General features: G+C 44.4%; 1 protein-coding gene and 2 gene segments (V, D, J or C); all 3 read left to right on the top strand.

The window, feature by feature from the left end:
• The window catches only part of LOC117363883 (gastrula zinc finger protein XlCGF26.1-like), a 53983-nt gene extending 48823 nt beyond the window's left edge, over positions 1-5160 (top strand). For both annotated transcript variants that reach the window (XM_033952404.1, XM_033952396.1), the window contains exon 7: positions 3467-5160. In XM_033952404.1, the coding sequence (XP_033808295.1) occupies positions 3467-4737 (1271 nt within the window). In that variant the 3' untranslated portion in view covers positions 4738-5160. The remainder of the gene's footprint in view (positions 1-3466) is intronic.
• Positions 1-24562, top strand: part of LOC117363895 — a 286323-nt gene that overhangs the window by 102003 nt on the left and 159758 nt on the right.
• Positions 10836-11427, top strand: LOC117363963. The segment is given in 2 exon segments: positions 10836-10908; positions 11065-11427. Coding segments are annotated over 2 exon segments (354 nt in total).

Here is a 24562-nt window from a genome sequence, read left to right as displayed (position 1 = left end):
GGTACTGGGGGTATGGGGGATGGTTTAGGGTACGCGAGGGGTATGGGGCCTGCCTGTCACTAGGCCTACCTGCCTGCCCTGTGCCCTGTTCCCTGTTCCTGCCTAGCGGCAGTGGTTTGGGGGAGGGCAGGGAGAAAGAAAGAAAGGGGGCAGGCAGGGAGACAGAAGGAAAGAAGGGAAACAGAAAAAAAGAAGGGGCATGAAGAGAGAAAAAAAGAAAGGGAGGCAAGGAGAAAGTAAGGGAAGGGAGAGAGGAAGAAAAAGTTGGGGGAGGGAATGAGGTCTGGAGGAGAGTAAGCATACAGGCTGAAAGAAGGTAAGAAAGATTGGATGCACAGTCAGAAGAATAAAGTGCAACCAGAGACTCATGAAATCACCAGACAACAAGGTAGGAAAAATTATTTTATTTTAAATTTAGTGATCAAAATGTGTCTGAATTTATATCTGCTGTCTATATTTTGCACTATGGCCCTAAATCGCAATAGCGGTTTTTAGCGCAGGGAGCCTATGAGTGTCGAGAGCAGAGCTGGGCATTCAGTGCAGCTCCCTGCGCTAAAAACTGCTATTGTGGTTTAGTAAAAAGGGAGGGGGTATATTTGTCTATTTTTGTATGGTTGTTACTGAGGTGACAGTGCATAGAGTCATCTGCCTTGACCTCTTTGAAAAAACCCCGGAATAGGAATGATAATTAACATTTTCTCAGCGTACAGTGTGCTTTGTGTCTTTTTAAAATTTTATTGTTGGTAGATCATTTTGACTTGGTCATTTTAAAAGTAGCTCACAAGCCCAAAAAGTGTGGGGTATAAAATACAAATACAAATGTATCCAGATTTGTCACAAGATACACAAAAACGTCGACATGAATTTCTCTCGTTAAAACCGGGAGTTATTGCTTTTGGGGCGACATATTTTCTTCGACACCCATGTAAATGTGTGATAGTGTATCAAATGCAAAAATATGTTTTCTTTGATCCCAGTCAACTGACAACCTTCTTGTCAACCGCTCTCCTGAAAAAAGGAGTGGATATTTGAAGCACTTATAGATTTTTATTTCCTGTCTCAGCAAATAACCCTCAAAATAGATAGTTTAATAGATAGTTCTAAGTCTAATAGATGCTGGTATTGTCATATTGATATAGGGACTTAGGATCATCTGCTATATTTTTGTCTGTTTATATTCATATTTTGGAAGTCAATTTGGGGACAAATAAATTTAGTTCTAGATTCAAACGTTCCACTATCATAAGAGGCTATAATTTGTGGAACGATATTACATGTGAAACCCACTCTAGATAAATGTGAGTCGACTATTTATGATCATGACAGGTATAGCCATTCAATTAATAACGAGTAACTGGAAGAACCATGACAGAATAATTAATACTTTTTGGTGGGTGAATGTGTGCACCACATACAGATAAGAAAGAATTAATGCAGAGTGTAGGGGATTTAGTGATGTATTTAATAAAGTTTGGAGCCCATTGACTAAATTTGTAAAATTATAATAATTTATATTTATCTTATCTTTCCTTTGTTTATTTACCTTTACACATCCATGGAGGGAGATGAATAAATATTGATTTATATTATATATTATGTTATGTAATTAATAGATCAGTGGTCTCAAACCTGCGGCTCGGGGGCCACATGCGGCCCGCCAGGTACTATTTTGAGGCCCTTGGTATGGGATTATTTAAAATATGCTGAGGCAAAAGAGCTGCCTCAGGAAATTGGACTTCTGTCAGACTTATTTGATTTTTTTTCCCAGTTTATGAATTATTTTAAATTATATTCCATTGTTTTTACCCCTATTGTTTTTATTTTATTAACTGAATTCTATTGTTTAATGGTTCCTCCCTTCTATTCTTTTTTACATATTCCTTTAATTCAATTAGATATCATATATACCAAACCGTATCGACCATTCCCAGATCCCGATGCATACTATAGCTATCAACCTTGTAATCTCCCTGGGAATGCCCAGGCTAATTTGTTGTTGTAAACTGCCTAGAACTGAAAGGTATTGGCGGGATAGAAGACATTAATGTAATATATTAATGTAATAGATTTCAGTTGTTAACTGTAACCCTATGTAATGTAATATTGTAACACTGTGAATGTTAACCTGTAACCCGTTCTGAGCTCTCTGGGGAGGACGGAATTTAAGTCTAACTAACTAACTAACTAACTAACTAACTAACTAACTAACTAACTAACTAACTAACTAACTAACTATATATATATATATATATATATATATATATATATATATATATATATATATATATATGCCAATACAGTATTTCCCCGGTCATTCACGGTCGGCGGTTTGCAGTCCCGATCATTCGTGGTATTTTCCGACCATGAACCGCCAACCAGGAGAGGACAGCTGGAGAGGCAGGAGAGAGCAGCCGGAGCGCCAGCGAGTGAAGGAAATCACTCGCTGTATGGTCCGACCGCCTCTTCCTGCACTAACGTCGGCCCTTACCAATCAGGAGCTGCTTTGACACGTGCACCACATACAGATAAGAAAGAATTAATGCAGAGTGTAGGGGATTTAGTGATGTATTTAATAAAGTTTGGAGCCCATTGACTAAATTTGTAAAATTATAATAATTTATATTTATCTTATCTTTCCTTTGTTTATTTACCTTTACACATCCATGGAGGGATGGTGCTCCTATCTGTAAAGTTAGGAATTTCTATGAAATATTCTACATGCTTCTCTCCTCTCCACTCCTTCCTGCCTTCCATAGTCCTTCCTACCCTCTTAACTCCTTCCTCTGTAATATTGCCTAGAGCTTGTATAGGTATGTGCAATGCACAAATGGAAGAAATAAAAGTAAAATAAAACAATTTCTTGATCATATGTCTCTTTAGCTATAAATTACAATATTATTATCAAGACTTAGCCCAAAGGAAAGATTTATAAACCATAAAGAGTTTTACCTCATGCAAAATTTGTCATTTCTTTAATAAGACATTAACTATTTTTTTTCTGAGGCCCTCCAAGTACCTACAAATCCAAAATGTGGCCCTGCAAAGGTTTTGAGTTTGAGGCCACTGTATTAGATGAAGGTTACTTAAAATCTTTAAAGATATATATGTTACCTGTAGAGATATTAGTGTAATGTATGTAATACCTATTGTTTTGATCATTTGTATAACACTGTTTTAGATTAAAATGAGGATTTATCACCCAAACTCCCAGCTAAATAATTGGGAGGAGGGGGTATAACTGAGGCTTTTTTGATTAAAGAAAACTTTTAAGCTATCAAGACTTAATACCATCACTCATAGTAATTATTGAATTCGACTTTATGAAATAGGCACTATATTCTATTTTGACATTTCACTTAAGTTCCTTGCTATGTTAATTTCTATCTTTTAAGAAGCCTTACTTAAAGGGTTTTAAGTAGTTAGCTGTAAAGGTCCCTTGATAATTGTTGTTCTTGTTATCTGACAGATGATGGGTACAGGGATAATGAGCTTCAAGGAATGTGTAACAATCGGCGAAATGAGGAATGGAGAAACAGAGACTCCTCTGGAGATGGCCCAAATCTTTCTGCTAACTATGAAAGAGATTTAACACTACCCAGGATAAAAAGGAGACAAAACTCATGTATTGAATGTGACAGAAATTCTAATAGCCCAGAGCATATGCTTTCTCAGACCATCCGTGAACAGGCAAAAACATTCGACTGCACAGAATGTAGGAAAAGCTTCAGCACAAGTTCACTTCTTATTGAGCATCAACAAATATCTGAATGTGAGAAAATACTCGAGCAGAAATCTGATCACAGACTTATCCATCAAGATTATGCAAATCAGTTTACTTATACTGAACATGAGAAAAAGTTTCTTAAGAAAACAGACCTAGCACAGAGAAGCGACCATACTGAAATGAAATCTTTCAAATGTAATGAATTGGAAAAAGGTTTTACCCATATTTCAGATCTGCAGTATCATAAAAAACTTGACACTGGAGATAAACCTAATTTATGTAGTGAATCTGAACAAAGGTTTGAAGCAAATGCACTTTTGAAATTAAATGAAATAGCTCTTACAGGAAAGGAGACTATAATGGGAGGAACAGAGGAGGCATTTTTTTGTACAGAGTGTGAGAGAGGATTCAGTACAAAATCAAGTTTTATAACACACAAACAAATGCACACAGGAAAGAAATTGTTTGTATGCACTGATTGTGAAAAAACGTTTTTAAAACTATCAAATCTTGCAGCTCATAAACGGGTTCATATAGGAGGAAAGCCTTTTAAGTGCACTGACTGTGAAAAATGTTTTGCATCCAGCTCGTGGCTTAAAATGCATAAAAGATTTCACACAGGTGAAAAATTATTTAAGTGTTTTGAATGTGAGAAATGTTTTCTGCAGATATCAGATCTAACCATGCATAGAAGAGTTCATACAGGAGAGAAACCATTTGAGTGCACTGAATGTGATAAACGTTTTGCTCATAAATCTAACCTTAAGGTACATAAAAGACTGCACTCTGGTGAGAAACCATTTAAGTGTTCTGAATGTGAAAAATGCTTTGCCCAGAAAACACAGCTTGCACGTCACAAAAGTGTTCACACCAGGGAGAAACCATATACTTGTATTGAATGTGGAATGGGGTTTACCAAAAAAGGAAACCTGTTACTACATTTTACAATTCATACCAGAGAAAAGAATCCTCAGTTGCAAGGACAGCTCCCAACAAAAACTGCAACAGTGTGAGGTATCATGTACCCACAAAGGAATGAAATAACTCAGCTTGCATTCCAGATTTGTGATAGAAAACCGAAGGAAATAATTTTGAATATAAGCCAGAAGGATATTGTGTAATTCTGACACCTCTGTATCATTGAACTCCTGTTATTGCAAGTCTGACTTGCAGATCATCATTCTGATTTATGAACAGATATAAAACAATGCACTTGTTTTACATCATGCAAATGTATAGCATTATGCCCACTTGGCATTTTTCAAATACTTTCCATTAGGGTAAGTGATATATTCCTACTGATTTAAAAAAGCATAGCAGCACTCTAATCTGTAGCTGAATTAGAGAAATGTGTAGTTAGAAGTCCTGCAGAAATTATCTGCATAGATTTATCTTTGTAAGACAAGCAAAATAGAGATAATAAAGGGTGAAATTCATTGTCTTTGCTTTTTCTTATGGTAAGTTTGGAGGCTTTTCCTGTTTGCTAGTACACTGAAGAGTATGTGTGTATGTGCAGCCATGGACAATTACTGAGGAATAAGAACTTCAACACTTGTACAGTGAGAGTCTCCTGCTGCTACCACCAATGCCTCTGCTTCACCTTGGGTCACAAATGGAGAGCAGTCATCTGAGCCTCCATCATTGATGCTCCTAGTGTTTCCTAGCCATTTCAACCTCACAGAGGACAAAACTTATGCAAGGACATGCCCTGCTGTACACTGCTTCTAGTAGACAATTTACAGCAGGTGTGTAAAACATGTGGCCCATAGGAAAGTTTGGTGCGGTGTGCATCATAGTATCTAATTTGCATTCTAAATTTAACATCTGGTTAATTTATATAATCTAAATTTGGCTTATTATAATGGCAAGAATAAGGAAGACAGACAGATATTTAGTGCAGGCCATCAGCTCCTAAATAATTGTAAATGGGAGAATAAGGAGTTTTGACATACCTGCTTTACAAATTTTTATTTTTGAACTATAGATTTAAAAGGCACATGAGAAATAGTTATCAATGTGTTATGGGCATTTCGTTATGCCTTAAAGCTCTTAATCTATTGCAAACCATTTTCCTCCATACCTAGCCAAAGATGCCTAGTCTGATAAAGAGAATCTTATATTTCCATAGTGTCGTTCCCACTATTCCAGACCAGTGGGATAGTCTTTTCCATCGACCAGCAGATGGAGATAGAACTCACGAAGAAAAGCTGGTCTTACCCGACCACAGCCCTTCAGTAATTTCTATCTCTAATCAGGTGGATGGTAATGGTTATCAGCTCTGAATTCTAGTCAGGCCGCTTCTGGTCCAGTTGGTCAACTAGCTCCCAGTTAAGCTTTCTTCTAGTGGGCCTGTGAAGTGCATGCTTGGTGGTGCCAGCCTCTGCCTCTTACCTCCTGCCCTCTGCCTCAGCTCTCCCGCTCTATCGGTGTTTTAATGCCCTGCAGTTTTTGCCAATGAAATCTGTTTTGTTTCAGAACATTTATATTTATTTGGCTTTGGGGGGGAGGGGGGTTGTTTGTTTTAGGGCTCCAGCTAAGTTTAAGTTGCAAAAGCAAAGCAAGCAGTAGAGCACTTGAGATTGAAGTCAGCAAGACAAGGTTGGCAGGGCAGACTTCTGGAGCAGCTGGTGAGCCACTTCAGCCACAATTTGTTGGCATAGAGCTGGAGAGAGGTTCAAATTAGCTGGGGTGAATCAGCAGTTCAGGGACAGTGGGGTAGCTTTGCAGTCCAGCGATATTGGTGCCCTTGAAGTCATCCAAGTATTGCATAAGCTGTGGGGTGCGGTGAGAGGCCTTGGGAAAATGCCTATGTGTACAACCTTAAAGGTGCGATTTGAAGCTGGGGGGAGTTCCTCATGGCTCTGGATCTTAAGTAGGCTTACTTTCATTTTCCTATTTGGCCTTTGCATCAGCAGTATGCGGTTTGCAGTCCTTGAGGCAGTATTTCTATTTCAAGACCATGCCCTTTGAGCTAGCCACAGTGCTGCATACTTTTCAAAAGAAATGGTTATTAGGGTGGCATTTCTTAACCACCAAGAGATCATCCCTACCTGAATGATTGGCTGATTCTGACCTTGTCCTTCTAGGATATTATTAGCTATGGCACATGTGGTTCATCTCCTCCAGACTTTAGGCCCACATTATCAGAGAGTTGAATTGCAGGCGGACTTTCTCAGTTGCAGTGCTCTGAACCCTGGGGAAATGGGAGCTGTCAGAGGATGCCTTTCAGCTGATAATGAATCGCCAAGCTTAACATCAAGGTGGGCTCCTTTAGCCACTGGAAGGAGCCGGCCAGTCTAAGCTTGAATGCTTCCCTATTACCCTGGCTGGACAAGGTTCTCCTGCATATGTTGCTGTAGCCAGTATAGGCTGCATCCTCAGACAAGTGGCATCTCATGCTGGTCCGGTTATCCTAGTTGCTCCAGATTGGCCTTGTAGGCCCTGATATGCAGATCTGATTCGGACGGGTCCCCTTTACCCCTGCTTCCCGGCTGGGGGTTAATACAACAGGGACCAGTTGGAGGGTTTGCCCCCTTTGGTCATAACGGGCCTGGTCCTTGAAAGTTCCAAGTTGAGGTGGAAAGGCTATAAGAACTCGGTGATTACAACTGTCTTGCAGGCCAGAAAGTGTTCTACTTCGGCTTATGCTAGGTTGTGGCGTATCTTTGCAGCATGCGTAGAACGGGTGAGGTCTCCATTTTCAGCCTTGGTGGCTTACATTCTGGCGTTTTCTCCAGAGTGGTCTAGATAAAGGTTCGCTGGGTTCGCTGTAGGTGCAAGTGGCAGCATTAGCTTTTGAATTTGGATGCAGAAATCTTCCATAGCAGTGCATACGGATATGGTCCAGTTTTTTGTGAGGGCTGGGTCAGCTTCAGCCACCTCATTGCCCAGTATGTCCAGAATAAAGCTTTAATTTGGTGCTACGGGAATTGCAGCATCTGCCATTTAAGCCATTGCGTTGGTCTTCTATCAAGGATTTCACATTAAAGATGGTCTTCTTGGTGGCAATTGCCTCCGCTAGGAGGATTTCGGAGATCCAGGCATTATGCCAAGACCCTTTCTTGCGATTCTCCGTGGTAGGTGTGTCTCTTTAAGAGTGGTGCCGTCCTTTCTACCTAAGGTATTGTCAGCCCTACACCTTAATTAGTCGATAAAACTTCTCTCCTTTCAGAGGAAAGATTGTGACACCCAGCTGGCTCGAGAGTAGGCATCTCTAAAACTTGTGTCAAGCTCTTGTCAGGTATTTGGAGGTTACTAATGACTTCTTGAGGTCGGATAGGTTGTTCTTCCTTTGGGGCAGTCTAAAGCATGGCTTTTCTGTATTGAAGCCTATGATTGCAAGATGGTTGGAAGAGGCTGTCAATTTGGTGTATTTGCTGGCAGGGAAAAAGGCACTTTTGCAGGGAAAAAGGCTCTTTTGCAAACGTACTCAGTGAGGCACATGTTATCGTCATAGGCTGAATCAACCCTGTTGTCTCCAGGTGAAATTTATAAAGTGGCCACTTGGTTGTCTATTCATTGCATTGTTATGCATTACAGAGTGGATGTGAGTGCATTCAGATGCTCGATTTGGAGTAGAGATTTTACAGACAGCTGCGCCAGGGCCCCCCCCCCCCCCCTTTGCAAAGGTTTGCTTTTGAACATACCAGTGTTTTGGAATAGTGGGAAGTATGCTATGGAAGGAGAAATTAGGTCTTGCCTGATAATTTTCTTTTCATTAGTCCTTCACACTATTCGGAGGCCCTCCCTCTTTCTGCGTGACATTGCTGGAGCTGCGCTGACTCTTTATTCATTGCCCTCCAAGGTTGAGAAGGGCTCAGATGGGTATAAATGGAGGCAATCCTTGATTCCATCCTCGTGGGGTTTGTTTTTTTTTTTAAAGAATGAGAAAGCAGACCAGGTGACTTGAAGTATGCAGCTAAAGGTCTAGGCTTTTGGTAGAGGCAGTACGAGCCGAGGTCTTGTTCTCCTGGTTCTCTCTGCTTGTTGATGTAAAATACTGAAGGGCTGTGTTTGGTAAGGACCTATATAGGATAATGCTTCTTTGAGTTCTATCTGCAGCTGCTGGTCAATGGACAAGACTGTTCCACTGGTCTGGAATAATGTGAAGGACTAATGGAAAGAAAATGATCAGGTAGGACCTATTTTCTCCATACTGGATCATTTTAGAGTGCATTGGCTATGAAGTTGATGACAGCAGGTACATCTCAGAAACTGATGAAATCTTGCCCTAGGTGGGATAATTTCTTCCCATAATTTTAGGGACATCACAGAGGAGTAAATTAAATTGATTATTAAAAATAAGTAGAACTGTCACCTGCCGGATGTTGTTCCCCCCTCCCCCCCTAATATGTTTCAAAATTAAAAGGAACAGTTATGTCATCTTATAGTTTCCCAAAAGTGATGTTTACCTCACTGGGTTGGTGTTCATTGTAAAATGAAAGACTCTTTTAGCTCCATCTTGCATAGGATGTAGAAAGCAAAATGGTGTGGGATAACAGCAGATCTAAGTGACAAGAAAATCTGTGAAATCTAAAAGCAACTTTAGTGTTGCAAACTGCAAACTGAGGAAACTGAAAAACAGTCCAATATAACCACATTTCATCCAAGCATGGGTTCCAATGGGGGCACACTTCAAAATACAATAGTATTGCATACAGTTATAAGTTTACATACCCCTGGTTGAATTTGTAAGATGTGTACCATTTGTGGAAAATATGAGTAATCCTGCAAAACAGGATGTCATGGATACAGTTAAGGGGAACGGTTAATTGGCTGGTTTGAAGAGCAGAGGAGTAGGGTTAAGGATTGAAGGCTATATCAAAAAGGTGGGTTTTCAGTCTGCTTTTAAACATGGGAAGGGGATTGACAGACAAACTGAGGTAATTTCTCTCTTGCTGTACCATATGCCTGGAACAGGCTGCCTGAATCAGTGTGTCAAGCTCTGTCCCTTGCAGAATTCAAATCCAGACTAAAGTCCACTTTTTTAAATTTGCTTTTAACTTTTAATCCTCACTCACTTGTAAAACACCCATGCGTGAGTAACTCCCTAACCCCCTTCTTGGCCTGTTTGATTAGACTAAGCTCTATCGAGCAGTGGCATAGAAAGCGGGGGGGGGGGGGGACTGCCCCAGGCACCATCTTGGTGGTGGGTGTAGGCATCTCTTTCTGCCCCCCCCCCCCCTCCATGCCATGCTCACACCCTCCCTTCCCCGCCCCCGTACTTCTTTAAAATCTTTGCCAGTGTGATCAACTATCCTGCTGCTTGCACAGGCCTGGCTCTCTCTGAAATCACTTTCGGGCCATGGGGCCAAGAAGTGACATCAGAGGGAATGGCAACACCAGTGAGAACAGAGGGCTGGAAAAGCTGCTTGCGCTGGTGAAGATTTAAAGAGGTATGGGGGTGGGAAGGAAGGGCGCGAGTGTGGCGTGAGGATTTAGAAGGAGCAGAGGGTGGAGAGGAAGGCATGGAAGGAGTGGGGACTGGAGAGGAGGGGGCTAAGCCACTATTTAGCAGGGACTGTCTCTTGAATGTTTTAAAGTACAGTACAATACTTTATACGTCTAGCAGCACTATAGAAATAAGTAGTAGTAGTAATTATATCTGAGTGATAAAAGCAGTTCTTTGCAAAATCCATAGTGAAGTTGGGAATCCTGAATCCCATATATGTTTTCCCAAGGGACCCTAAGTAAAAGTAACACATTTTCCTAGACCTTAAATAGGCTGAAATCTGCCTGGTTCATGAACTGGCTTAGATTGGATTGCACATCCCCTTTATATGAGCTAAAATGAACCTTTTAGATGCCTTTAAGCACATTAGTATAAATACTGCAGTACATATTGTATTAAAATAGATTTTGCTGCTAGGAAAGGTTCTGTTTCTGCCCTTTAATTACTACTATATGTGGCCTCTGTTATTAGCATCCTCCATATAATGGTAATAAAATGAGATAGTGGGTTACCCTATAGTACCATTTCCTACCCTGAGACTCAAAGGAAGTGACTTTATATAGATCAAATGTTTTGCATATTCTACTGCAGGTGTCTATTCTCTCTGTTCGGTGCCGTTATAAAAAGTTTCATTCCATACTCGAAGGCTTATAATTGAGAAGCTCCTAATCCAGAAGAACAAGGATGATGCCTCAGACTCTGTTTATGTGGATGTTACTTTTATTGATTCCTGGTAATAATTAAATAGCAAGATTTGAAGCAGAATGCATTGAATTGTTTTTGCAATATATTCTGCTAGTCTATACTGTAGTTTAATACAAGAGAATAAATCAGTTCAACTTAAAATACTGTGCACTGCTTTTCATGTCTTTGGATTTTCTGTTTCCAGATTCCAGTGGGCAGAGTGAACTGATTCAGTCTCCAGAATTCTTATCAGTATTGGTGGGGGACTCAGTCACCATCCAATGTACAGGCAATTCAGCTGAATATATTCATTGGTACCAGCAGAAATCTGGGAAGGCTCCCAAACTTCTTATCTATGACGATTCGCAGCGCTTCACTGGGACACCAGAAAGGTTTAGCGGCAGTGGATCTGGGACCGATTTCACTCTCAGAATCAGCACAGTTCAAGGTGAAGATGCTGCACATTATTACTGTGCACAGTGGAGCAGCTCGGGTGCTATATCACAGTGATATAGATCTGTACAAAAACCTCCCTTTGCTGTTGCTTTGTTCATGCTCTAATAGCTGTTCGCTGAATCATACAAAGAAATTCATTCAAGTCATGAGTTCATGTTCAACCACAAAAAAATAAAAAGGATAGATCAAGCCTCTAAACAGTGAAAGTAATAGGGTCACAACCTACCTTCCCAAAACATAAACGGCTCCTTTTATAAAGGCGCAATAAGCGTTATCGCACGCGCTAAACGCTAACGCCTCCATATAGCTTGCGTTAGTATTTTTCATTTAGCGCATGGTTAGTAAAAGGAGCCCAAAGAGTAATCCCAGAGGTTAACTAAAATAAAATTTTATTCAAAATTTCACTGTTGAATATGGTTGTAATATTTATTTAGGGTTCTTCTTACTAAACTGCGGTAAGCACTAGCGCTTTCTTACTGCACGTTTAAAAGGCTTAGTGCAGAATATACAGTAACAGTCCATGATAAATTTGCCTCTCTGCATGTATACACCAGATGATAGAAAAGTATTTTTTTTTAATTTTCCTGTAGTGTGGCATGTTTGAAGTGGAGAGTAAAGGGCTCATAATGATTAAAAAAAAAAAAAAAGTCCAAAAAGAAGCCTAAATCGGTACTAGGATGATCAAAAAGACAGATCGTCCAAGTACCCATAATCAAAACTGCTTTTTGATGTATCTAAAACCAGCTTAGGCATTTACTCTGTCTCTGTACGCTGTCACAATCCGTCCCCTGTGGCTCCGCTCATCCCAGAGCTGCCGGTGACTAAACCCTATCCAGTCATACAGCGAGCTAACCACGGGGATAGGATTGTGACTAGTCCCAGGGGAAAATGTGGATTCCCCTTTAACTTAAAGCAGGCTGAACTGCAGGGAGTAGAGGAAGGGGAGCAGAACAGCTCAGAAGAGCTTCAGAGGAACCTCCCTCCTCCTGTTCACTCTCAGCTGAGACCCATAATGAAAAACCCAAGACAAGCTAAGCAAACAGTGCAGGTAACTCCTCCCCCTCAGAGAGCAGGGTGTGTTCGGTTGAACAATATAGAGGCTGCTCTGAGGAGAGGAAAGTTAGTTGGCCCTGAGCCAGCTCAGGGAAGGGTCTCTCCTGATTATGTTCCTGACTGTGAGGATGTAATAATGCAGGAAGCTGACACTGACCCTATTGCCAACCAGCCAGCTCTGCCTGAACCCATGGATTGGGGAGAAAACCTTGGACTGCCTGAAGACATGCTCCTGGAGTGAGGATAAGTGGCAGGTCTGGAGGTTTGTGCAGGCAGGAGCTTTCTCTGTTTAATAGAGTATTGTTGTGCAGTAGTGCTGGGTGTGGGAAACTGCATAGACTTGTGCTAAGGAAAAAAAAACAAACGTTTTTTTTAGTTGATTCAATTGGCCTGAATTGGGGACTCATGTATGTGAATGTGAGGGAAGTAAATGTTGTTACTTTGGGGAGAATTCACTTAAGATCCAGGTCGGGATAGTGGGGCCATTATTGGCATTCTGAAGTATCAGAAAAGTGAGAAGTGAATTCCTTTACTCCCCTCCCCCACCAACAGCTTCTCTGTTGGTTACAGCCAAGCTTTAAGACTTGCTGAGCTTGGAGGCCCAGAACTTGTGTGAGAGGGAAAAAGGTTCCTTTACCTTCTTAGGATAAAGACCACCCCTCTAGAGTTCTGTTAGTAATTGCATTATTGAATTGTTACTTACCTGAATTGCCTGATTGAAGGTAGCAGTGGTAAACCCATTCCGGTGGGTCCACTCCATACTTTATTTTTGATATTTGGATAAGCATTCTACTTGGACTTTGATTCTTCTTTGAATGCTTAAGGGAGACGGTGCTCCCATCAGTGTTTCACTGAATAAAGTGACTTTGAACCAGTAAAGCTGATTTGTTGTTTTTTTTGGATTTTTGATTCCTGACAAGTAAAGATACCAACAGGACTTCCTTCCTTCATCGGAAGCACGCCGGAGTTGCGCTCGGGTGAGCAGAGACCAGGTTCTGGAGAATACAGGTACCGGCTCTGTCACATATGGTATCAGGAGTGGGATAGAGCGCCTCCTGCTGGACACTGGTGGAACTTTTGGAAAAAAAAATTTAATATATTTGGAAAAAAAAAAAAAAAAGTTTGGACTTTGGAGCTAATTTGTTGTTTTAGTTTGTTATGTTAGTTTGTTGTATTGGTTCCTGTCCTGGAGGGCCTGCTTCCTGAGTCTTCCGCCGGAAGCGCCGAAGAAGCTCGTGACCAGAGGGATCCTGTTTAGCTCACGGTGAACCGGTGTCGGAAGAGGACCAAGGGGAGCTGGAAGCTAAGATAAGAGGACAGAAACGCAGCTATACGACTGGGGGCCAAGGAGGCCTACAAACAAAAGGCGAAGACTCACCTTACGCTCTGGTAAGAGGCTTGACCAGGGGGGTGAGGGAGGTTGACTACCCTTATATAGTGGTACCGCACTTGGGTTGGTCTCTCTCTTTGTTTCTTGTAGGTTACCCGGCACGATGGACCAGCAACAGCTGATAGCGTTCCTGACGGCGGAGCGACAGAAGCAAAGCGAGGACTTACAAGCAGTGTTAAAAACCAACCAAGAGTTATGGTATCGGTCCCAGGAGCTATCTCGGCGGCAACACGATGAGATGGTGCTGGCGATGGGGGAGCAAACGCAAGTACTGTCTAGAATTTTGCAGAACCCATCGACATCTGCAGGCAGTGAGCCTGGACATAGTAGTTTACCACAACCCTCAGGAGCAGCTAACCCTCTAGCCACGCTGAATCTGTGCAAGATCACACCAGCGGATGCTCCGGATGAGTTCCTATCCGCATTCGAGAGGGTAGCTACTGCTGCTGGTTGGCCTCAGGGTCAGTGGGCTGTAAGGCTACTCCCATGCCTTGCAGGAGAAACCCTGTCTGCTTATCAGACACTAGCCCCGGAGGTAGCTAACAATTACCAGATGGTGAAAACACATATCCTAGAGTACTTAGGCTACACCCAGGAACATTACCGTCAGCGGTTTAGAGCAACCCTTATGCAGGATAAGGAAAGGCCTAAGGCACTTGCTCAAAAGCTGTCCAAGCTGGCTGAGCGGTGGCTTAGTCCATGGATTGGGGATGCCCGGGCTATTGTATTGGAGTTGATCAGGGAGCAGTTTCTGCAATCCGCTCCAAAGAATTTGAGGGGCTGGGTGCAGAAACAGGGCTGCAAAACCCTAGCCCAGACCTTAGAGGTGGCAGAAGCCTATTTGGACGCCCAGGGCGCCCATGAGGAGGAAAAGACAACCACCCTACTAGGCCTGGGAAAAGCTAAGGACAGCCGAGGTCAGGACCCGCCTAGGAGAACTACAGGGTATCCTAGGGCGAAGGAGCCTGTCCCTGAGAAAACCCCGAGGTGTTATCGTTGTGGGAAAATAGGGCATACCCAGAGGTACTGTAGGGTGACGAGGGATTTGATAATAACTCAGAGGCCTGGGGCCCAGATTCCCGAAGAATATCAAGTAATAGTCTCAGTGGCCAACAGGGAGGTCTCGGCTCTCGTCGATACTGGGGCTGAGCAGTCTGTCGTATCAGAGCAATTATGGGGGGAATTGGGCCGAGATCAGGAGATGGGGGCGAAGCAAGTACCCATCACCTGCATTCACGGAGAGACACAGGAATACCCTCTCAGAGCCCTGACCATACAACATAGGGGTAAAAAAACCCGCATATCAGTGGCAGTTTTAAAGACAACCCCTTACCCATTAATCCTGGGAAGAGATTGGCTGAATCGGGCACGGATAGGAGTGCCTGAGGAAAAGGGGAGTCCGAGTAAATGTGTGTTGGGTAGTCGGGTAGAAGAGAGCTTAGTCGCCTCACTGGAGGGAAGACGACGGGCTAAGGGGTTAAAACCTAAATATGGGAAGCCTACAATTCGGTGGGCTCCGCTGTCCGATAGAGCCAAAGCACCCACACGGGCTTACTCTAAGGCTGCAGGCTATTACCTATATGCCGCCTGTGAACAAACTATCCCTGCTAAGGGAAGGTCCCTGATAAACACTGATATACAGGTATCTCCCCCGCCAGGTGCCTATCTGCGGATAGCTCCAAGGTCAGGATTGGCGTTAAAGCAGTCAATTGATGTGGCCGCTGGGGTCATTGACCCAGATTTTAGGGGCAATGTCGCGGTACTCCTGGTCAATCAGGGTGATAGCGAGTACAAGGTGCAAATTGGGGATCGTATAGCTCAGCTCATTTGTGAGAGAATTTGGCACCCCAACCTGGTACAGTGGTCCCGTCTCCCGGACACCAGCAGAGGAGAGCAAGGGTTCGGGTCCACAGGGGTAGGAACTATAGAAAGGAGGTCTCGCTCTGAATTAGGATCTGAGCTGAGGGGAAATATAGAAGCCGCTAAAATAGCCGCACTAGATGCCGAGATACTGAAACTGAGAGAAGAATTGACACTAGCACGAAAGGATTGGGAAGCTAACGTAAGAACCCAAACCGAAGCCAAATTCCAAGCTTGGAAGGATCCCCTAGACCGAGATAATCAACGGTCCAGGGAGGAAATGACTGCCCAGTGTCAACGGGAGTCAGGGAAGCTGACCGATCTTATGGCACAAATTACTGCACAACTGAAGTTAGTACAGGGACAAATAAGGGAAAATGAAGCCCAACAGCAAGCTATTCAATGTAGCGTTATGGAAATAAAGAACACTTGCGGGGAACTAACAAACCAAACTGGGAAAGCAGAAAGTTGGGTAGCTAAACAACGGGCACAGGAAGAACAACTGGAACAACATGCCCAGCATTTTGAAAAGGTACTGGATACCTTTAGGGGAATGGAACAGGACCTGGAGGAAGTGAGGGTTCAGATTGCCCAAGTAAAAAAGGAAGACTTAGGGGATATCACACAGGTGGTAGCTGCCCTTGCCCAGAGAGTAGAGGGGTTGGAAAGTCCTCAGGATCAGGATAAAGGGGCCTTAGCAGGACCTTATGAGACACCCCTGTTGAGATGGCCGGAGGATTTTGAGGACTCTGATCCACCACCCCTAAGTCAAGGGAAAAGGGCAAATAGACCCCGGAAACGATATTGAGCATCGCCATGGCAAGTTAAGTGTGAATGTTGACACTCTGTCTCGAATGCAAGAGGATAGTGAGTTGCCCCTGGAAAATAGGGACAATCAATCCTTAAGGGTGAGGGTATGTCACAATCCGTCCCCTGTGGCTCCGCTCATCCCAGAGCTGCCGGTGACTAAACCCTATCCAGTCATACAGCGAGCTAACCACGGGGATAGGATTGTGACTAGTCCCAGGGGAAAATGTGGATTCCCCTTTAACTTAAAGCAGGCTGAACTGCAGGGAGTAGAGGAAGGGGAGCAGAACAGCTCAGAAGAGCTTCAGAGGAACCTCCCTCCTCCTGTTCACTCTCAGCTGAGACCCATAATGAAAAACCCAAGACAAGCTAAGCAAACAGTGCAGGTAACTCCTCCCCCTCAGAGAGCAGGGTGTGTTCGGTTGAACAATATAGAGGCTGCTCTGAGGAGAGGAAAGTTAGTTGGCCCTGAGCCAGCTCAGGGAAGGGTCTCTCCTGATTATGTTCCTGACTGTGAGGATGTAATAATGCAGGAAGCTGACACTGACCCTATTGCCAACCAGCCAGCTCTGCCTGAACCCATGGATTGGGGAGAAAACCTTGGACTGCCTGAAGACATGCTCCTGGAGTGAGGATAAGTGGCAGGTCTGGAGGTTTGTGCAGGCAGGAGCTTTCTCTGTTTAATAGAGTATTGTTGTGCAGTAGTGCTGGGTGTGGGAAACTGCATAGACTTGTGCTAAGGAAAAAAAAAACAAACGTTTTTTTTAGTTGATTCAATTGGCCTGAATTGGGGACTCATGTATGTGAATGTGAGGGAAGTAAATGTTGTTACTTTGGGGAGAATTCACTTAAGATCCAGGTCGGGATAGTGGGGCCATTATTGGCATTCTGAAGTATCAGAAAAGTGAGAAGTGAATTCCTTTACTCCCCTCCCCCACCAACAGCTTCTCTGTTGGTTACAGCCAAGCTTTAAGACTTGCTGAGCTTGGAGGCCCAGAACTTGTGTGAGAGGGAAAAAGGTTCCTTTACCTTCTTAGGATAAAGACCACCCCTCTAGAGTTCTGTTAGTAATTGCATTATTGAATTGTTACTTACCTGAATTGCCTGATTGAAGGTAGCAGTGGTAAACCCATTCCGGTGGGTCCACTCCATACTTTATTTTTGATATTTGGATAAGCATTCTACTTGGACTTTGATTCTTCTTTGAATGCTTAAGGGAGACGGTGCTCCCATCAGTGTTTCACTGAATAAAGTGACTTTGAACCAGTAAAGCTGATTTGTTGTTTTTTTTGGATTTTTGATTCCTGACAAGTAAAGATACCAACAGGACTTCCTTCCTTCATCGGAAGCACGCCGGAGTTGCGCTCGGGTGAGCAGAGACCAGGTTCTGGAGAATACAGGTACCGGCTCTGTCACAACGCCTAGATCGAAAAGGGACATTTTTGGAGGAGTGGCTATGGTGGGAGGTGGGTGAGATGTGGGCCAACCTAGACTTAGTCATCCGGCAGCCATAATCAAAAAGGTTTGACAGGTTGCCAGATGGAACTTATACATTTTGACAAAGACCAAATCATAACAGGTATAAGTTGCGAATCGGGCCGCTGAGCTGATCAGGGCTGCCGCAATCAGCTCAGTGGCCCAGGCAACCCATCCCCCCACACTGGCAATGATCGCAGCAGGAGAGATGCCCAACCTCTCCTACCACAATCCCCTGTGACCCCCCCCCCACACCGAATGTTCCTCAGCAGAACAGATGCCCAATCTCTCCTGCCTTAATCCCAAGTGAGCCCCCCCCCCCATCTTCCCTGGCAAGAGAGATGCCTAATCTCTCCTGCCGTGATCCCCGCAACCCCCCCTCCCCCCAATCTTCCCCAGCAGGAGAGATGCCCAATCTCTCCTGCTGGACACAACCCCCTAACCCCGCATGATCATCGTCGGGAGGATGCCCAATCTTTCCCGCCGGACACAACCCCCCAACTGAAACCCCTTCCCCCCGAACCCCTTCAGGACCACCCACCCACCCCTTGGAGCCCCCTCCGCCCCCACCCCCATGGATACCCCAATCCCCCTGGATCCTCCCTCTAACCGGCTGGTTGGGTCCTCCGGTGGGCAGGCCCGTTTCCTCTGAATGGCTGGCCTGCCACTTCCCGGTGCATTGTGGGATGCATTGGGAAGGGGCCTAGAGCCTGATTGGCCCAAGCGCCTAAGGCCCCTGCCTATTGAAGAGGCCTTAGGCACCTGGGCCAAGCATAGGCGAGGCTTTAAGCGCCTGGGCCAATCAGGCCCTAGGCCCCTTCCCAGTGCATCCCCCAATATACCGGGAAGGAGCGGGCCTGCCATTCAGAGGAAGGCATGTTGGCCAGAGAGAGGACCCGTCTGGCTGGCTATCACATCAGGTTAGAGGGAGGGATCCGTGGGGGGAGGGCACAGTCCGGCAGGGGTTTGGGGGGGTTGTGTCCGGCAGGAGGGATTGGGCACTCTTCTGCTAATGATTGCACGGGGGTTTGTGTCCAGCAGGAGGGATAGGCACCCTCCTACTGATGATCACACAGGGGTGGGGGGTTGTATCCAGCAGGAGGATTTGGGCATCTCCTGCTGGGGAAGATTCGGGGAGGTCACAGAGGATCGCGTCAGGAGAGATTGGGCATCTCTCCTGCTGCAATCATTGCGGGGGGCACACAGTTCCAGGATTCTGTAACCAGTGTTGTTTGACAACCACCGGTTAGAGAATCCTGCTTTTAGACTTTAGTGCAGGAAGAGGTGGTTGGAGCATACATAACGTGACCATTTATTTTTTTCATCAAAAGGGGACATCTATTAATATTCAGTCCTGCCCCAACCCTGCCCTAGCCCCGTCCACAGCTCCGCCCCCCCAATTTCTTCCATTCATTTTTCATGTACACATAATATCTTATTAATTCATAATGGTAACCATAAATTTTTTTTAAAACCACAAAGCATACTATACACAGAGAAAATGTTAATTATCATTTATATTTGGGGGGTTTCAAAGATGTCAGGGCAGATGGCTTTAAAATATGCAATGTCACCTCAGTAACTATAGAAAAATAGACAAATATAGTACAGATATAAATTATCAAGGCAGACACATTTTGATAACTAAATTGAAAATAAAATCATTTTTCCTACCTTTGCTGTCTGGTGATTTCATGAGTCTCTTGTTGCGTTTCCTTCTGACTGTGCAGCCTTTCTTTCATTTCTTTCTTTCTGCTCTCAGACCCAACAATTGTCCCTTTCTATTCCCTCCCTCCTTCCTTCCTATGTACTCAGTGCCCTCAGTGCCTCCTTCCTATGTCCTTAGTGCCCCTTCCTGTGTCCTTAGTGCCCCCAGTGCCTCCTTCCTATGTCCTTAGTGTCCCTTCCTATATCCTTAGTGTCATCGTTTCCTCCTTCCTATGTCCCCCTCACTGCCTTCCAGCCTTTGTCTCCACCCACTCCCCCTATGCTCTGGCATCTCTCTCTTCTCTTCTCTTTTCCTTCCTTCCTTCCTTCCCACTCCATCCCATGGTCTGGCATCTCTATCTCCTTCCCATCTCTCTCCTCTCCCTCCAACTCCCCCTCCCACTCCATTATCTGGCATCTCTTCTTCCTTTCTCTCCTTCCTTCCTCCTGGTCTGGCATCTGTCTCCTCCCCTTCTCCCCATATACTCTGACATCTCTCCCCCCTCCATGGTCTGGTAGCTCCTTTCCTTTCCCTCCTTCCCATGACATCTCTTTCCTCTCCTCTCCCTTCCCTTTCCTCTCTCTCCCCAGTTGGGTGCAGCAGCAGCACTTCTCTTCCCCTATCCCCTCCCCAATTGGGTAGAGTAGCAGCTTTTCTCTTCCCCTCTCCCCCCCCCCACCCTTGGGTACAGCAGCAGCAGCTTTTCTCTTCCCCTCTCGGGTGCAGCAGCTTTTCTGTTCCCCCTCCCCCCCTTGGGTGCAGCAGCATCATTTCTCTTCCCATCTCTCCCATCGGCAGAGTCGCAAGCTTCCCTCCATCGCTGACCTATCTTCCATAGGTCAGCGACGGAGGGAAGCTTATAACTTGCTGCTCTTCCTTGCTTCGGGCCTTCCTCGTTGCTGGGTCCTGCCTTCGCGGAAAGTAGGAAGGAGTCGGACCCGGCAGCGAGGAAGGCCCGAAGCAAGTTGTAAGCTTCCCTCTGTGTCTCGCTTAGCTTCCCTCTGTCACTGCCTGTAGTGAACTGTAGTGAACTCCTGCTCTGAGGCTCTAATGTGTGCGTGCCGGCTTCCCTTCTCTTCTCCTCCCCCCGGGACGTAACTTCCGGTTTCAGAGGGAAGAGAAAGGAAGCCGGCATGCACACGTTGGAGCCCAGATTATGGGTTCAGTTTGCATGCTGAAGTCAGCCCAGGAAGGAACATCGGCGGCAGCAGCAGGATTAGCCGGGCACAGCAAACACTGCAGGGATTTGGCACTGGACTGACCGTCCCCTTGTCACCACGCACAGCTTCAGGATGCTGTCCCAGAAAACTGGACATTTCGGCGTCCCAAAGCGGTGGCTCGGGACAACGGGACTGAAATAGAACAGTGGACATTAAACTTCAAACAGAAACTAAACACAGAAAAAACAAAAGTCTTCTTTGCAAGCCCAACAGACAAAATTACCAAAACAACGTTATGTGTAAAAGATTGTGTCTACCCGATTACTAAAACAATAAAAATATTAGGAGTCACATTAGACACACATTTAACAATGGTTGAACACACGAACATAGTGGTAAAAAAATGTTTCCTAACATTATGGAAGTTAAAGACAATCAAAAAATACTTTGACCCATTATCATTTAGACTACTAGTGCAATCGCTAGTGCTTTCTACACTGGACTATTGCAATATCGTTTATATGGGTATACCCCAAAAAACAGTGAGGAAACTTAGAATTGTTCAAAACACAGCGGTCCGCTTTATATTTGGATTGAAAAAAAGCGACCATGTTAGCCCCTACTACAAACTGCTTCACAGGCGATCAGTCTATATAGTTTTGGTTAAAAATGTTTTCCCCGGTGTGATTGTTTGACCTTGACCCATTTAGTACCTAATTAATTTATTTGCACAGTTTGCACATTTTGGACCAAATGATGTATGAGGCAGTGCTCATTTAGACTTATGTCTGGTGCTGGTCACCCATGAGTTGCTGCCTGAGCTCATAAAACCCCTCGTTTATATCTCGAGAGCTCATACTGATGTCCATTTATCTATAATACTTAAATATAGATTTTCATTTTTTCAAGGCCAAACACTCTTCCCACAGAGTCAGGTACGACATCCAGGTGGTAAGTAAATATAATAAGAATATATCCCATATGATATCCCAAAATTTACTCCCCTACTTAAAATCTATATATATAAAATCGGAGGTATGTATGTGTGTATGTATGTGTGTGTGTATGTGCCGCGATCACGCAAAAAAGGCTTGACCGGTTTGAACAAAACTTGGTATGCAGATCCCTCACTACTTGGGGTGATATGTTCTGGGGGTCTCACGGCCCACCTGCACACGTGGGCGGAGCTACAAACAGAAAATCAGATATCACCCATTTATGTCAATGGAAAAAATGTAAAAAGCTGCCATTCTCACAGTAATTCAATACCGGCTTGACCGATTTGAATGAAACTTGGTATGCAGATCCCTCACTACCTGGGTTGATATGTTCTGGGGATCTCGCGGCCCTCCTGCACACGTGGGCGGAGCTACAAACATAAAAATCAGATTTCACCCATTCATGTCAATGGAAAAAATGTAAAATGCTGTGGGACCGATTTGAACGAAACTTGGTATGCAGATCCCTCACTACCTGTGGTGATATGTTCTGGGGGTCTCGCAGCCCTCCTGCACATGTGGGCGGAGCTACAAACAGAAAATCAGATATCACCCATTTATGTCAATGGAAAAAATGTAAAAAGCTGCCATTCTCACAGTAATTCAACACCGGCTTGACCGATTTGAATGAAACTTGGTATGCAGATCCCTCACTACCTGGGGTGATATGTTCTGGGGGTCTCGCGGCCCACCTGCACACGTGGGCGGAGCTACAAACAGAAAATCAGATTTCACCCATTCATGTCAATGGAAAAAATGTAAAAAGCTGCCATTCTCACAGTAATTCAAAACCGGCTTGACCGATTTGAACGAAACTTGGTATGCAGATCCCTCACTACCTGGGTTGATATGTTCTGGGGGTCTCACAGCCCTCCTGCACATGTGGGCGGAGCTACAAACAGAACATCAGATTTCACCCATTCATGTCAATGGAAATAATGTAAAAAACTGCCATTCTCACTGTAATTCAAAAACGGCTTGACCGATTTGGACGAAACTTGGTATGCAGATCCCTCACTACCTGGGGTGATATGTTCTGGGGGTCTCGCGGCCCTCCTGCACACGTGGGCGGAGCTACAAACAGAAAATCGGATTTCACCCATTCATGTCAATGGAAATAATGTAAAAAGCTGCCATTCTCACAGTAATTCAACACCGGCTTGACCGATTTGAATGAAACTTGGTATGCAGATCCCTCACTACCTGGGTTGATATGTTCTGGGGATCTCGCGGCCCTCCTGCACACGTGGGCGGAGCTACAAACATAAAAATCAGATTTCACCCATTCATGTCAATGGAAAAAATGTAAAAAGCTGCCATTCTCACAGTAATTCAATACCGGCTTGACCGATTTGAATGAAACTTGGTATGCAGATCCCTCACTACCTGGGTTGATATGTTCTGGGGATCTCGCGGCCCTCCTGCACACGTGGGCGGAGCTACCAACATAAAAATCAGATTTCACCCATTCATGTCAATGGAAAAAATGTAAAATGCTGTGGGACCGATTTGAACGAAACTTGGTATGCAGATCCCTCACTACCTGTGGTGATATGTTCTGGGGGTCTCGCAGCCCTCCTGCACATGTGGGCGGAGCTACAAACAGAAAATCAGATATCACCCATTTATGTCAATGGAAAAAAATGTAAAAAGCTGCCATTCTCACAGTAATTCAACACCGGCTTGACCGATTTGAATGAAACTTGGTATGCAGATCCCTCACTACCTGGGGTGATATGTTCTGGGGGTCTCGCGGCCCACCTGCACACGTGGGCGGAGCTACAAACAGAAAATCAGATTTCACCCATTCATGTCAATGGAAAAAATGTAAAAAGCTGCCATTCTCACAGTAATTCAAAACCGGCTTGACCGATTTGAACGAAACTTGGTATGCAGATCCCTCACTACCTGGGTTGATATGTTCTGGGGGTCTCACAGCCCTCCTGCACATGTGGGCGGAGCTACAAACAGAACATCAGATTTCACCCATTCATGTCAATGGAAATAATGTAAAAAACTGCCATTCTCACTGTAATTCAAAAACGGCTTGACCGATTTGGACGAAACTTGGTATGCAGATCCCTCACTACCTGGGGTGATATGTTCTGGGGGTCTCGCGGCCCTCCTGCACACGTGGGCGGAGCTACAAACAGAAAATCGGATTTCACCCATTCATGTCAATGGAAATAATGTAAAAAGCTGCCATTCTCACAGTAATTCAACACCGGCTTGACCGATTTGAATGAAACTTGGTATGCAGATCCCTCACTACCTGGGTTGATATGTTCTGGGGATCTCGCGGCCCTCCTGCACACGTGGGCGGAGCTACAAACATAAAAATCAGATTTCACCCATTCATGTCAATGGAAAAAAATGTAAAAAGCTGCCATTCTCACTGTGACCAATTTGGACGAAACTTGGTATGCAGATCCTTCACTACCTGGGGTGATATGTTCTGGGGGTCTCGCGACCCACCTGCACACGTGGGTGGAGCTACAAACAGAAAATCAGATTTCACCCATTCATGTCAATGGAAAAAATGTAAAAAGCTGCCATTCTCACAGTAATTCAAAACCGGCTTGACCGATTTGAACGAAACTTGGTATGCAGATCCCTCACTACCTCGGTTGATATGTTCTGGGGGTCTCACGGCCCTCCTGCACACGTGGGCGGAGCTACAAACAGAAAATCAGATTTCACCCATTCATGTCAATGGAAAAAATGTAAAAAGCTGCCATTCTCACTGTAATTCAAAAACGGCTTGACCGATTTGGACGAAACTTGGTATGCAGATC

Source organism: Geotrypetes seraphini, chromosome 1 (assembly GCF_902459505.1).
Source record: "Geotrypetes seraphini chromosome 1, aGeoSer1.1, whole genome shotgun sequence".
NCBI lineage: Eukaryota > Metazoa > Chordata > Amphibia > Gymnophiona > Dermophiidae > Geotrypetes > Geotrypetes seraphini.
Note: the sequence above shows the minus strand (reverse complement) of the source record. Positions and strands in the feature narration are given on the sequence as shown.